At 46.1% G+C, this 14,198-nt stretch overlaps 1 protein-coding gene across 1 annotated transcript in view; it reads right to left on the reverse strand.

Annotated features, from left to right (window-relative positions):
* Positions 1 to 14,198, reverse strand: part of LOC147703652 (uncharacterized) — a 1,900,603-nt gene that overhangs the window by 265,639 nt on the left and 1,620,766 nt on the right. The window contains exon 19 of the mRNA XM_086929537.1: positions 10,610 to 10,645. Within this exon, the coding sequence (XP_086785663.1) occupies positions 10,610 to 10,645 (36 nt within the window). The remainder of the gene's footprint in view (positions 1 to 10,609; positions 10,646 to 14,198) is intronic.

Here is a 14,198-nt window from a genome sequence, read left to right on the forward strand (position 1 = left end):
TCAAAAACGTCTGAGCTACTGCATCATCATTATATGTACTGGAATTGTCAGTCCATTGTACGGCGGACCGGGCTAGTTCTTGTTCATCCATGGAATTGAGTACATGGTACCCCATTCGATCTTGAAGTATTTTATCGGTAGCCTGAAACAAATGTTCAGGAGTCCTTGGATTTGACATGGCTGCTTGAAACACTCTCTTACTTTCTGGACGGACCGGACGCATTGTATTATTAAAGGGTCTTCCCTTACCTACATAAGCTATCATTTCTTTAGCTGGTAATTGCAATGTTTGTGCTGTTGTCTCGGGTTGCTCCTCTTCCCCCGAGGATTCATTCTTGTCTGAATCTATTCCTATTTCAGGCTGTCTTCTTTCGTGTATTTTAATTACTGCTTTTCGGATCCTTTTGTACATGTTTTCTATACAACTCTGTTTATCATGCTTTCTGTCTGCTATATTCTGACCCCATTTGTTAAGTGCGTTCATTTCTTCTTTGTCTACACCAGGCCTATCTTGGTCTCTTATCAAGCAATTTATGAAGAAGCATAATATCATACTTTGAGTGTCAACTTTCTGGTATGCCATGGCCTGGCCAATACTTTCAGGACCTTCCCCCGTTTGTACAAAATGATATATTCTGTCTAGATGGTCAATCATTCCTGGTAGTATCATTAAGTAGTTTGCAACTCGTCGTAGGCGTACTGATGCTAGCATCATTCTGTCGTCTTTACCGGGTACTGGATCATATCTACAGTCTGTGAGAGGCTCTTTAAGTATGTCATAATTCGCTGTTTGAGGTGTACGTTGTTTTGCTAAATCCCTATAAGTCAGTCTATGTGTTTGTGGCGGCGTTTGAAAACCTCCTGTCGCACCTCCTGAGGTGCCAGGTCCGAAAGGATTTAGTGGATTAATGCCAGGAATAATAGGTGCAGGAAGGGCTGGGGCTGGGGGAACAGGCGCAGGATGTGGAACGGGAGGAGGAGTTTGTTGTTGCGGAAGTGGTTGGTCATTTCGGGGCGGGGTGACATCAGCAGGTGGCGCCTGGGCACGTGGATTTGTATATGCGGGAGCTACGTCGTCTAAATAGGAAGAAAGGAATATGTCCTTTGCGGTCTTGTGGCGTACTTTAGTCGGAACCAATGGAGGGGGCAGATCTTTCGGTACTTCCGGGGTGGCCTTAGGTAAACCCTCGGCCAAAAGAGGATACATACCATTCGCAAGAGTATTTCGCTGTCTGTCTACTTGCTCTGCTTTGACTCGTATACCTTCCTCTACTAATTCATTTTCTCGGGCTTTTTCTGAATCCTCCCTATGTTTCTCTGCTTTTCGGAATTCTTTTTCTGTTCGTTTATGCGATTCTTTACGCCACAATTCTATGGCATCTTTCTGAGATTGTCTGGCTTTCTTTTTCCATAGCGCTTCTTCTACTCTCATGATGCAATCTGCATCCCATGTCCCTGTAACGGGCCATCTATATTTCTCTTCCAGATGCTTAGTATAATCGGTCCATAAATCTAGGTACAATATGGCCTCGAAGCCATGTTTGTGGTACATAAAATTTCCGGGAGTGTCCCTAGGTGGGACAGGAATCGCTTCCTCTAGTATCCCTTTCCTAGTTCCTATCTGTCTTAATTTGCTGAACAACGGCATCTTGATATTCGGTACTTGATACTTACTTGAACCTGAACACACTTCTAACACAGAAACACAGTATTGTATATCAAACAGTCACTCATACCACGACATTAATCACATAAAACATTTTGAACACATATTGACTACCCTTGAACTCTAAAACGAGAACAAAAATCGAACCCTTGAATGTCTGAATTTCTTGATATACTGCTAAACAGTACAGATACACCGCTAAAACAGTGCAGACCGGGTCTGTGTACCCAAACCCGTCTTTACCGGATACATAGTAATGCACCCGTCTAGATGCGTCCCCAGCAACGGTACTCACCGGGAAGCACGGAACGGAAGGCCTCGGAAACTCGACTGGACTGGACCGGACTGGACTCGACTCGACTCGTGACGTAGGTACTTCGGAACTGGTGGGCCTCTAGATACCTCGGACCTTGTTCTCTTTGGCTGGGCTCTGGTCGGGATCCTCCGCACTCCTCACCGCCTCGTCTGGGTGCTAATCGCAGTCTCCGTCACCTCCGTAGGCCTGAGGGAGATACAGGAAATCCTGCGGGTACGCGTAATTGTCAGTTTTGGCTGGGGCAGGGGGCAAAGCCTGCAACGCACCTACCGGCGCGTGGGGTGGGGGAGGGGTCCCTGTTCGGGCGCCAAAATTATGTGGTAAATAGTTATTTACCGTCGGGATTTCTATGCGGTAAAGTTCAATAATAATAACTCAATCGGAAATAAAGAGACACAAAGTCCGTGGCAGCTGAGTTTCAAAGTGGGTTTTATTCCATAAAATGGAATGGTTCGAACCAGGATATCATGTTCCTTTCACCATAAAGGATCAGGAAGGGATAGAGCATACTTTATTGACAGAACATAACTTTTATAGTTAATGCACAGAATGGTGATCAATACAGAAGGCGTAACAGCTGAGAAAAACGAGATAAGAACACATGTGCGTAGCAATACGTAATCAGAAAGGCGTGCACTAGGGCGTACACAGAGGCGTGTGCTAGAAACGTCACATGAAGGTGTCACAAGTGGGTGGATACCTAGTGGAATCTTGCAGTGTCAGCAGAAATCTGTGGCAAGGATGCGCGCGCAGCAGCATGACGTGTGACTGACGTGAGGCTGGAGGGTGCAGGGGACTTGACATTTAGCCCTAGAGGGGAGAGACAGAAGTCTGGCATGTCAGATCAACTCGTTCCTAAATCATATCTGATATCTTGTGTTTGAGGAACTATATTATCTAGAAGGAAAGGTCTCTCGGGCAGAGGCTATTCTATACTGAGTGCATATGTGTCTACGTGTCTGCGTGTAATGCGAGGGCCATGGGCCATGGGCCTACCATGGTAACAGGAGCAATGAATTACTTGCATGGAGACAGAGAGGCCGGGCCCTTTGCTCTGCAGCCGGGGAAATGTTTATCTATTCTGCTAGACTGGAATGTGTTTTCGAGGAGCTGAACTCGACTATACTGATAACTTGAAGGCAAAATACTGTCTTTGGCAGGCAAGCAGGCCGAGCCGGGCACCGCTCGCCGCGCAGGGAGTAGGACAGAGGTCAGGGAGACATCCCACGCTGCAGCTCTTTAGGAGGTAGAAAACAGACAGGCTCGATGGCAGGAATCAGGGCCTAGCCCTGCAAGACTAGGGAAAACGTGGAAGTGCACCATAAAAAGACGTTGGCAAGGCATACTTAGGAACTGAATTATCGATCCATTCATGGCGGATCTGAAAGAGGACATGTTAACGTTGGACGCAAATGTATTTGCGTCTTCATAGCTGGCACAGGAGGGAAGTTACATGCACTTTAAGCTCGTACATGAAGACGGTGGGGTACACGTTAGGGAACATTTCTGACCTTAAAATTTTATATTTCCTCAGGCACACAGCAGAAAGGGAAGAAGCCTAAGATGTCTAACCCAAGCACCCAGAGAGAGACCCCTAATGTAGACCTCCCAACCGTCGAAGTATCACAGGAATCTCTGTCGGCAGTAAATGCCTTGAAAACGGTTGAGACTGTAATCGCAACTGGATTACTGCAGACTGAGGAAACGTACTGGTTAAAAATAGGGGCACTCATGTATTGCCACATTTCTTATTGTTTCAATAAAAACAGTTAAAAAAAATAGGGGCACTCATAACATCTCGTCTGGAGCCTCTAATGGAAAGCCTCTCAGTACTTGAGAATAGATTCGGAAAATCGGAAGACCTGATAATGTCTACTTTGGGAAGTATTAACCACAAAATAGTGAACTGTGGTCACACCAAGGAGTTAGTAAGGGAGGGAGAAAGGGATAGTGCAGCCTGCATGAACATTACTGTTCCAACCATTACAGATCAAGCTGTGCAATAAACGGCCACCAATAAGTTAGGGGGTGGAATTGCGAGCGGTGGAAATATAGATCCCGCAGAGTTTCATGGAGCAAGACGTAGGAATGACAGGGGAGGAAATGAGGCAAAGAACCCGCACCCCCACCTAGACCTATCCCCAGATTGTACACCTTATGTCGCTGTCCGACCGGTGTCCCGGAACTAGAACACGGTAATGCTGAAACTTATGACCAACTTAAAAACAAGACAATACATTGGTTAAATAACAACAGATCACTGCCCAAGATGTTCACTGCAAGATTTTCTTTGTGAGGAGAGTGAGCTGGGTTGGATACAGGCCAAAAAATATAGTAGCAGACTGCATTGTCATTAACTTTAAAGGTCCAAAGGCAGTGCATCATGTCACCCGGGGCCATCAGACATACTCACGATCCACAATCCAGGTTTGGAATTTAAGCTACTTTTATACGCCATCAGATCATAGGTCTAACTTTGGGCATTTCGAGACCCACAGGGATAGGAATGGCCAGCTAGGTAGGATGAAGGGGTGGATGGGGAGAGGAGCGAGTTTCTTGAAACAGTACCAGTGGGAGGAAACATATATGACTGTCAGGCAGCCCCACAGAGGGAGGGAGGACGGCCAGTACTCCCGCTATTTAATAAATATGCTCCACTTGGCTGGGGTAGACATCTCAGCGAAGTGGACTGACTACAGGGAGAGGAGTTAGGCCAAGAAATAGTGCCAAATGTGGGCCTTCCAAACCCAACCCCGCCGCAGGGGAGCAACTAAAATGTGCTACCTCGAAAGGGAACCAGTTTACCTCTGGCAAATTAAATCCACCTAGGAATGAGGTCCTTCAAAGTAGTGACAGGCCCATTATATGCACCCGCCCCCCCCACACACCATCAAGGGTGCTCCTTCGAATTAGTATCCTGGAACGTGGCAGGCCTGTCAGCCAAATTCCAAAACCAGGAGTGGCTGGAATACATTAACAGATTTAAAATAATCTGTGTGCAGGAAACCTGGGAGGTAGACCATACTAATTTCCATCCAGCTGGGTATAAATCGTTTGGGGCCCTGGCAAGTAAGTCCATGGCGAGAAGAGCAAGGGGCAGGCCTTCTAACATTGGTAGACCTGGGCTTGGGTTGATTTAAAATGGAACTCAGACTATATGATAGGCCACCGGTTCAAAAGCAGGGGTCTTAATATAATTGTTGTCAACTTTTATAAAGCGTGAGGATCCAGAGCAAGAGAGCTTGATGAAAGACTCAATTTTTTGACAGCGCAGGAGCAGGGTACAATGGCACCAATGATTTTAATAGCGGGGGATTTTGATTGTCATCTGTGCCCAAATTTGTTACCCATTAAAGATGACTGGACCTCATGTAGCTTGGAGAAGGGACCACACTTTGAGCACACGTTGGAGGGCAGAGAATTGAGTAGAGCAATGAAAGGACACACAATCGAACATTCAATGGATTTATTGGCCATTGAGCCCAACAAGCAGGTTAACCCTACATTTAAAGGAAGGGGCTGCAGCTCATATATTGATTTTATACTAGTGTCCCAACTGTTTAAAAAGTGGTTACTGGGATTTGCAATAGAGTGGAGCGGATTTAGTGACCATAACCAAATAATATTGTCAGTGGCAGAGATAAATGTTAGTAGGGTTATAAGGAGGGGGGCCGGGACAAACATAGAGAAGGTTACGGTTCAAGGTAGGCGCCTGAAATGGTCCAGGATTAATGGTGAAAGTTTCTATAAGTCCCTTGCGAAAGAAGGGAAATAGCTCCTGGAGGTGTGTTTAGACACAGCAGTGGAACGACCTCCACTAGTGGAGGCATTTGAGGAAATAGGCCGGCTGATAGATGGCCTCATGAAGACGACAGGGCAGGGCAAGTGTAAAAAGATCCCAAATGGTTTGACAGAGGGTGCTCCCGAGCACAGAGGAACCTAAGAGCTACCCTTAGACATAACCCAAGGGATAAACACAGGGGTATGCGATGCAGGTTAATTTATAAGCAGGCTTTAAGGCGCAGGAAGAATGCACTCCAAACTTAAACCTGGGAGGACTTGAGAGGAGCTGCCGAAAGGAAAGACTTGACCACCTAAGTAAGGTGGACCTATGGGCGCCAATTCTAACAAGAGTAATAAATGCTGCTTTAGCTACGGGGCTCCCCCGCTCGTGGTCAACGGCCATAATAGTGCCCATTTTTAAAAAGGGGAACAGAGATAGTCCCCAATGCTATCGCCCCATTTCCCTGATAGACGTAACTGCTAAAGTGCTGGGTCGCGTTGTTTTAAATCGCCTGATGAGCTGGGCCGAGGAACTACATATCCTCACTGACGTTCAGTATGGATTTAGGGTCAAAAGATCAACAACAGATCAATGCCTAAATCTATACTTACTGGTGGCAAAATACACCATTGCCAACAATGAAGCAGTTTACTTAGCTTTTATGGATCTCACCGCAGCATTCGACTGTGTTAACACGGAGAAGTTGTGGACCCTAATGTGTAACCTAGGGGTGGACCAAGACCTTATTAAGATCTTGAGAGGTTTACATTGGAACACCTCTGCCAAAGTCAGGTACAATCTGGAGGGTGGAAACACTGAGCCTTTCGTTTGTACCAGTGGGGTACGACAGGGGTGTATCTTGGCCGCATTTTTGTTCTCCCTATATATAAATGGCCTAAAACAAGCACTAAGAAGTTTAAACGTGGACTCACCTAGAGTAGGTAGCAGAGCAATTCCTGTCCTGCTTTATGCTGATGACGCAGACTTTTTGGCACGTACTCCACTGGGACTACAGCGACTGATAGATGGTTTTGTGGACTTCATGAATAGTTTAGATTTATCTGCCAACTTGACTAAGTCATACGTTATGGAGACAGGGACCAAACTAAGGAAACATTTCAATTATAGAATAGGTGCACATAGCTTAACGAAGGTACAGTCCTTCTCGTACCTGGGCATTTTATTTGACAGGGGCTTAAATTTTTAACCACTGATTGAGGAGCGATGCAATGAGCTAGTATCTAGCACAGGGGCGATAATGAATTTTGGCCGTAGACTAGGGAGATGGTCGCCGGAACAAATGATGAACCCTATACAACTCAATTTGCTACTCCAAAGCTGTGTACGGGGCAGAATTTTGGGGGATCGTCGATGCCGACAAACTGCAGGTAGAGGAGAATAAATATTTGAGAAGGCTCCTCAAAGTCCCACAGTGCATCCCCTCTTATATTGTACATGAAGAACTGGGTGGAGTGTTTATAGGGGACAAGGTGGAGGTCAGGCCCCTGCTAGCATGGCTAAAGATCTGTGTTAACCCAGAGGCCAGGCTGACCAAGCACATAATTCTGGACTGCCTGGGCAGGGATAGGGGAATGAACATCCCATGGCTGAAGTACATAAAGGGTGCCCTCGAAAACATTGGTTGTAAGGACCTATTCCTGACACCGACCGGCATTACAGGTCAGGATCAGGTTAGGGTACACTCAGTCAAAGCCTACGGTTCAGTGAAGACGTGTGAAGGAATGGAACCTTACCTTGCCCTCATACACAATGCCCAGGACAGATTTTAAATCACGCGTTTTAGGCTCAACTTTTTACATAATTTACTTGCTGACCCGGCAGGTTTTACTAGTTCAGTTGAGTCAAAGGGTCCCTGCGGCTACGATTAACTATCTCCGCAGGATACCCTTCATTTTGTATTACTATGTCCCTTTTATTCATTACCCAGGCGCCTTTTTAGTAAGTTTGCTGAAAAAAATTATATTTTGGCAAGCTAAGGAGGCCATTTTATATTTACAAATGGCCAAAGACCCCCTGACCTTATGTTCTATAACGAGTTTTTTTTAAGGTTAACAGTCAAATTAAGAGAGACAAGAGGGATTTGTTGAAGGAAGTCCCTCCATAATTATGAACAACATGTGGGGGGGACAGGAGCTTAATGAATTGCAAGAGTAATAGTCCATGTATTCTTTACAAAATGTATATTTTCTGCTTTTTTTTAAAACTGTACTTTTATGGCGTTTATGTAAAATGCCGAATAAAGGATTATGATGATGATGATACTGGTTTACCCGGTTAAAGTTAAACAGAGCCTCAGCATCACAAAATGGATGCTGCACCCACAGACACGAGTCTGACCTCCTGCTGCTGGACGAAACTCCGGCAGGGGAGGCCTGGACAATAGGTCTCCTGTCCAGGGAGGTGCCAGCAGGTCCCCAGACAGGGTTTTGTGTATTAGGGCAGGGAGGGCTGCATCAGCAGATGCTTTTCCAGACACTGCCTGGGGCACACAAGGTGCTCCATGCATAACCCAGTTGAAACCAGTTGCTGGGGCACTCAGCTCTGGCGCGAAACTGGACAAAGGGAAGGAGGTGTAACCACCCCCTGCCCAGGTCCACCCACAGGAGGGAAGTAGCCAGGTAGTCCAGCCCCCATCCTCAGTATAAGTATAGGAGCTGTGTCCCTAGGATTTTAGATTACCCTGGACGAATCTTTGAAAGACATATCGTGGACTTTCGACGTTCCATTCTGACTGGAAGACGGAAGATATCTCCCTTGTGGTCAAGGAGTGACCACCCTGTTCAAACAGGCACCAACAGCAACTTTGCCAGTCTGCATTTTCGAGGCTCCTGCTGGATCCCGAAGAATCTGCGTCACAGGAACTGGACTTCCAGACTTCTCTGACCCCGACCACATCCACAGCAAAGCTGAGACCCGTGGCGGACACGAGAGACGTGGGACCAGAACTCCTGGACATCCTGCATTTTGCACCTGAAAACCCAGCCCGAGCACCATTTGTACCAAAGCCCAGGCCCCCACACTCCGCGTTTGTTTTGTGGGTCCCACTTTTGCATTTGAGCTCGACGCGTCTTCCCGGGTTCCTAGTCCGTTGGCTAGTGAGCCCCCTGAAGACTCCATTTTGAAACTAACTCACTTTCCTGATTGCTCCAGGCTTGCTCCAGCTTCCCTACAAGGAGAAGCGCCACAGACCTTGCTGGTCTGCAACAGAGCCAATCTCGACATCCTGCGTGGGTTGCGGTTGCCAAGGCTTGTTGGGTCCAATCCGGATACTGACACTACAGTCATCTAGATCCATCATGGACCAGCTCGAATCCAGCGCCTGGTCATCGTCGACTACTTCACCTGAAATCACCCGACAACGCCTGGTTCCTTCCTGGTTCCTTCCTGGTCACTGGCTAGTGACCCAGACTCTGTCTCTTCTGCTTTCAGGTTCTTCAGATCTTCGATCCACCCGGACACTTTTCCTCTGGTCGCCTGCAGCACTTATTTGCAGCTCTCCATAGAAAACGACGACGAAACCCGACACGAAAAGACACCTATGCACCCGGCTTCCCTGGGTGAGGTAACACGAGTACTCCGGTGCTCCCGTGGGTCTTGACTCTCGAAGTGTCCTAGTTTAAAAGGGTTCCATCCTAGTCCATCCGGAAGTGTCCTTAAATTGTATATTTGTAACTTTTACAAACTCCATAGAAAGTCAATGGTAACCCGCGCCTGTGTTTAGACACTGCACGCGGCTCCCGTGGAACTCCTACTACCTAACCTTTAGTCAATTAGTGTAGCCCCAGCGATTCCACAGGCCCTAGGCCTGCTTTCTAATTCTCTTGTGGTACTTATACCACTTTCTTAGTATATGGTTTGTGAGGCCCCTAGGGCATAACATATACTGTGCAACATATTGTATATTAACTGTTGACTTGTATTGTATTTTGACCTCTAACCTCATAAAGAGTGCAGAGGGGTTGTGTGTTGATTAAATACATATATATTTGATATATACCTTGTGTGGTTTCCTTTCATTTGTACTCAAGGGATTATAATTGGTAAAACAACTTGCTTAACTCGCCTACTGAAGTCTTATCCTGAAGACTGCTAGTTCATGCTACCACTAGGATAGCTTTCAATAAGGTTGACTTTACAACCACCATCAATAAGGGTCGATTAGACTGGTGCAAGGTGCCCACTAGAACTAATGGACATCATATGCAAAGCTAACTTCTCACAGGGGTTCTGTAGAGTGTTGAGATATATATATATATATATATATATATATATATATATATATATATATATATATATATATATATATATATATATATATATATATATGTCGGAGAGGAGACGTCATCAGTATTTCTAGTGTGAAGCCATTTCTCAAATAGTAAGAGAGGATGGCTAGCATGAGGCAGATGCAGGGCTAAGTGACCCAGTGCTGGATGGCTAAGTACTGACACTGAGTGGCGGATGGGATATGATAATGTCACTGGATCTGTGAAAAGTCCAACTGTGCCCATCTCTTTCACCCTTCTCCATCCATCATTCTACTAAGCCCTGGGTCCTATAATATAATAAACCTACCTCCGAGGTCATATCACACAACATGCCAACACTTGCGTCACAGGATCAACATAAAGTACAAACACGTCTAACAACACTCCCCACGTGGCGTAGCATGCTATCCACAAGGGCAAGCGCTCCAGCGTCCCACGTAGGGATAGTAAGTGCAATATAAATGCTCCTATACAATACATAACAATTACTGGTGATATACTGGAAAGCTTTTTCATGTCTTATAACATCTTAGAGAAAAGAGAGATTTTCTCACCTGAGCGAGGAGCCGGGGGAGGGGCCTGTTCTGATCCTGAGTAAAACAAGAATAGTGCAAATTATTACAAGACGCACAAGTGCACAAGAGTACAAACTGTGGAACCTTTCAGGATTTCTATGTCAGAGAGTTAAATATGAAGCACTAAACTAGAACACAGAATGCTACACCTCACTGCAGTGCAGGAATGTGGAGTATCCACTGGAAAATAGAGAAATACTTTGTTATGTAAGGTACTGCACTTGAAATCAGAGCACTGCAGTGGCATCTTTGATCCTGCATGGAAGAAAAAGTGACTTACCTTCTGGAACAATCTTTCTAGTGGATACTTTGTATACCTGCAGATTCCTCAGATTTTATATATTGCATGTGTCAGAGAGAATTCAGAAACATTTCAATAGCTCTCCACTTTGATAGGAGAAGAAAACAAGTTACTTACCTGTAACTACAGTTATCCAGTATTGGTATCTTTCATAGATTCACATGCCTTAATCATTCCCCGTCGCAGAGGCGGGAGTCCCACGGTAACAAATATACAATAGCAGTGCCTTAGTAAAAACTGTAGTAGGCTGACAAGACTATAGGCCCAAACAGGCCCAAATCTTAGTAGCCTATCTACCTCCTTATGTAAAAAGAACTGAAAATAGTTCCAACCAATCAGAAGTCAGCACCCTCTAGAACCTTCCCAGCAGAGGCAGTTCTCCTCAGATTTTCTTAGCACAAGTGAGGAGTAAGTATCCCCATTAGAGAACTGTCCTGCCCGGGGAGGAGGGTGGGTGCATGTGAATCTATGAAAGATACCAATACTGGATAACTGTAGTTACAGGTAAGAAGTGTGTTACTTACCTGTAACTGCAGTTATCCAGTATTGGTGTCTTTCATAGATTCACATGCCTGAATCATTCCCCGTCGTCGAGACGGGAGTCTCTGGTACATAGAAAAGTGATGTCCTATAGACATACATAGAGAATAGTAGGCCTAAAGGCCTCACCTTAGTAACATATCCATGTCCTTTTGTAAAAAGGAACCAAACTCTAGAGAAGAGCCAATCAGCCATCACCTCCCTCTAGAACCTTCCTGGCAGGAGCCTCAGTCCCTCAGATTTTCGTACGCACTAAGCTAAGTAGGCGTGACACAGAGAGTTAGGTGAGTCCTTCAGGGAAGGCAGGAGGGTTGCATGTGAATCTATCAAAGACACCAATACTGGATAACTGCAGTTACAGGTAAGTAACGCATTTCTTATCCAGTATTATGGGTGTCTTTCATAGATTCACATGCCTGAATCAGAGTAGCAAGCAATGCAGAGTGCATATTTCTGAAGGAACAGCATATACAAGTCCTTAGATAAGACACACCATGCGAGTATGAACCATCATTAGACATCCACAGTAAGTATTACTACAGAAATGTGCATACTAGAGTAGGATGGAGGGACGGAGGAAGGCTCACCTTACTGAAATAGATTGCGTAACACTGTTTGTCCCACTGCTGCATCATTCATCAGCTCCGTATCCAGGCAGTAGTGCCTAGTGAAGGTATGCGGCGACTTCCATGTTGCCGCCCTGCAAATGTCAATGACTGGCACCCCTGCAAAGAGAGCCATAGAAGTGGATATAGCTCTCGTGGAGGGCGCTCTCACTTTGGAATGCAATGGCTGTCCAGCTTGGTCATGACAGAAAGCAATAGCTGTAGAAATCCATCTGGAGATGCTCTGCTTGGCAAGCGGTAGACCTTTCCTAGGTCTGCTGTAAGCTACGAATAGCTGGCTAGGTTTCCTGAATGTTTTCGTTTTGTCAATGTAAAACTTCAAGCATCGGTTGAGATCCAAAGAAAAACAGCGATCTCTCAGCTGCCGTGCTTGGGTTTGGAAAGAAGGAACGCAGAACCACAGGTTCATTTAGGTGGAAGTCCGACTGGACTTTTGAGATAAACCTAGGATTGGTTCTCAGGATTACTCTGTCGTTTTTAAACTGTAAAAAAGGATCCTGGATTGAAAACGCCTGTAGCTCACTGACCCTCCTTGCAGATGTGAGCGCCAGGAGGAGTGCTGTTTTCCACGAGACATAATTTAGGTCAGCTCTGTGTACTGGTTTGAACTGATGTTTCATGAGCTGGATAAGAACCACATTGTGATGCCAGGTAGGTGGCAACATCCTTACTGGCGGGAAAGATCTGTATAATCGTTTTAGAAGTGTACTTTAATGGAGGAGTGGGCTAGGCCCGACTGAGCCAGATGTAATAGATAAGGTAAAAGTTGCTCCAGTGATGTGGAGAAAGGCCGAATTCCGTGATCTGCACACCAAACACAAAAGCGCTCCCATTTCAGGGAATACGTTTTGGTCGTGCTATCCGCCCTTGCTCTGGCAAGAATGTCTACAGTCTTGTGGAATATTTAGATTGTGGAACTCTCTGTACTCAGGAGCCAGGCGGCTAACCTGAGAGACTTCAGATCCGGATGTTGAACTTGATTGTTGTTCATGGTAAGCAGAGATAGATAATGCCGCAGGTGGACAGGCGGCTCCAGGGATAGACGGTGGAGCTCTGTGAACCAATGTTGCCTCGGCCAAGTTGGGGCTATTAAAATTAGAGTACAAGGCTCCACCTAAATTTTACTGAGGACTCTGGGAAGCATCGGGAATGGCGGAAAGGCGTACGCAAAGACGTTGCGCCATGCGATGGAAGATGCATTCCCTAGAGACCCTGACTAGGGATGCCAACTTGCGAAGTGTGGGCATTTGGCGTTCATTCTCGTCGCAAATAGATCGATTTGCGGCATGCCCCCATCTGGAGAAGATCTGGTCGATAATTTGTTGATCTAGCTCCCACTCGTGTGACGATGTTTTCTGCCTGCTCAACGCGTCGGTGAGCACATTGTCCGTGCCTGGGACATATTCCGCCCTTAGGGTTATATTGTGGAGTATGAGCCAATTCCAGATTTTTTTTGCAACTTGCGAGAGTGTGTCAGCGAGCATGGCCTTCCCTCTTTGTTGAGGTAGTGCTTAGTCGTGGTGTTGTCTGTCCGGATGAGCACCAGGGAATGTTTTATTCTTGGCAGGAAAGCTTGAAGGGCCAGGAAGACCGCCCACAGTTTGAGCAGATTGATATGTAGTTTCTTCTCCATAGGAGACCACTTTCCGCTTATCTGTAGCTCTTGCAGAAAAACTCCACAGCCTTTCAAGGAGGCGCCTATGTGACAACATGAGGGGCAGCCGGAAGCAGGAATGACAAGCCTTGAGACAGGTTTTGAGATGACAACCACCATTGCAGGGCCCCGACCATCTGAGGATTCACTTTTATGTGGTCGTCGAATGACCCTGTGCATTGGACCCACTGCTTCGAGAGCGCCTCCTGTAGAGGTCTCATTCGTAGTCGACAGTGAGGAATCAGGAGGATACACGATGACATCATCCCCAGGAGGGATTTGAAGAGGCGAACTGTCAAGACTTTCTTCGAGGCTACTATAGCAGCTAGTGCAAGGAGCTTGTTCATCCTCTCTCTGGATGGGAAAGCTTTTGCTGACCGTGTGTCCAGGGTTGCACCTAGGAAACTGATGCACTGACAAGGTTTTAGGACCGATTTTTCCTGATTG

This window comes from Lissotriton vulgaris, chromosome 7 (genome assembly GCF_964263255.1).
Source record: "Lissotriton vulgaris chromosome 7, aLisVul1.2, whole genome shotgun sequence".
Classification (NCBI taxonomy): domain Eukaryota; kingdom Metazoa; phylum Chordata; class Amphibia; order Caudata; family Salamandridae; genus Lissotriton; species Lissotriton vulgaris.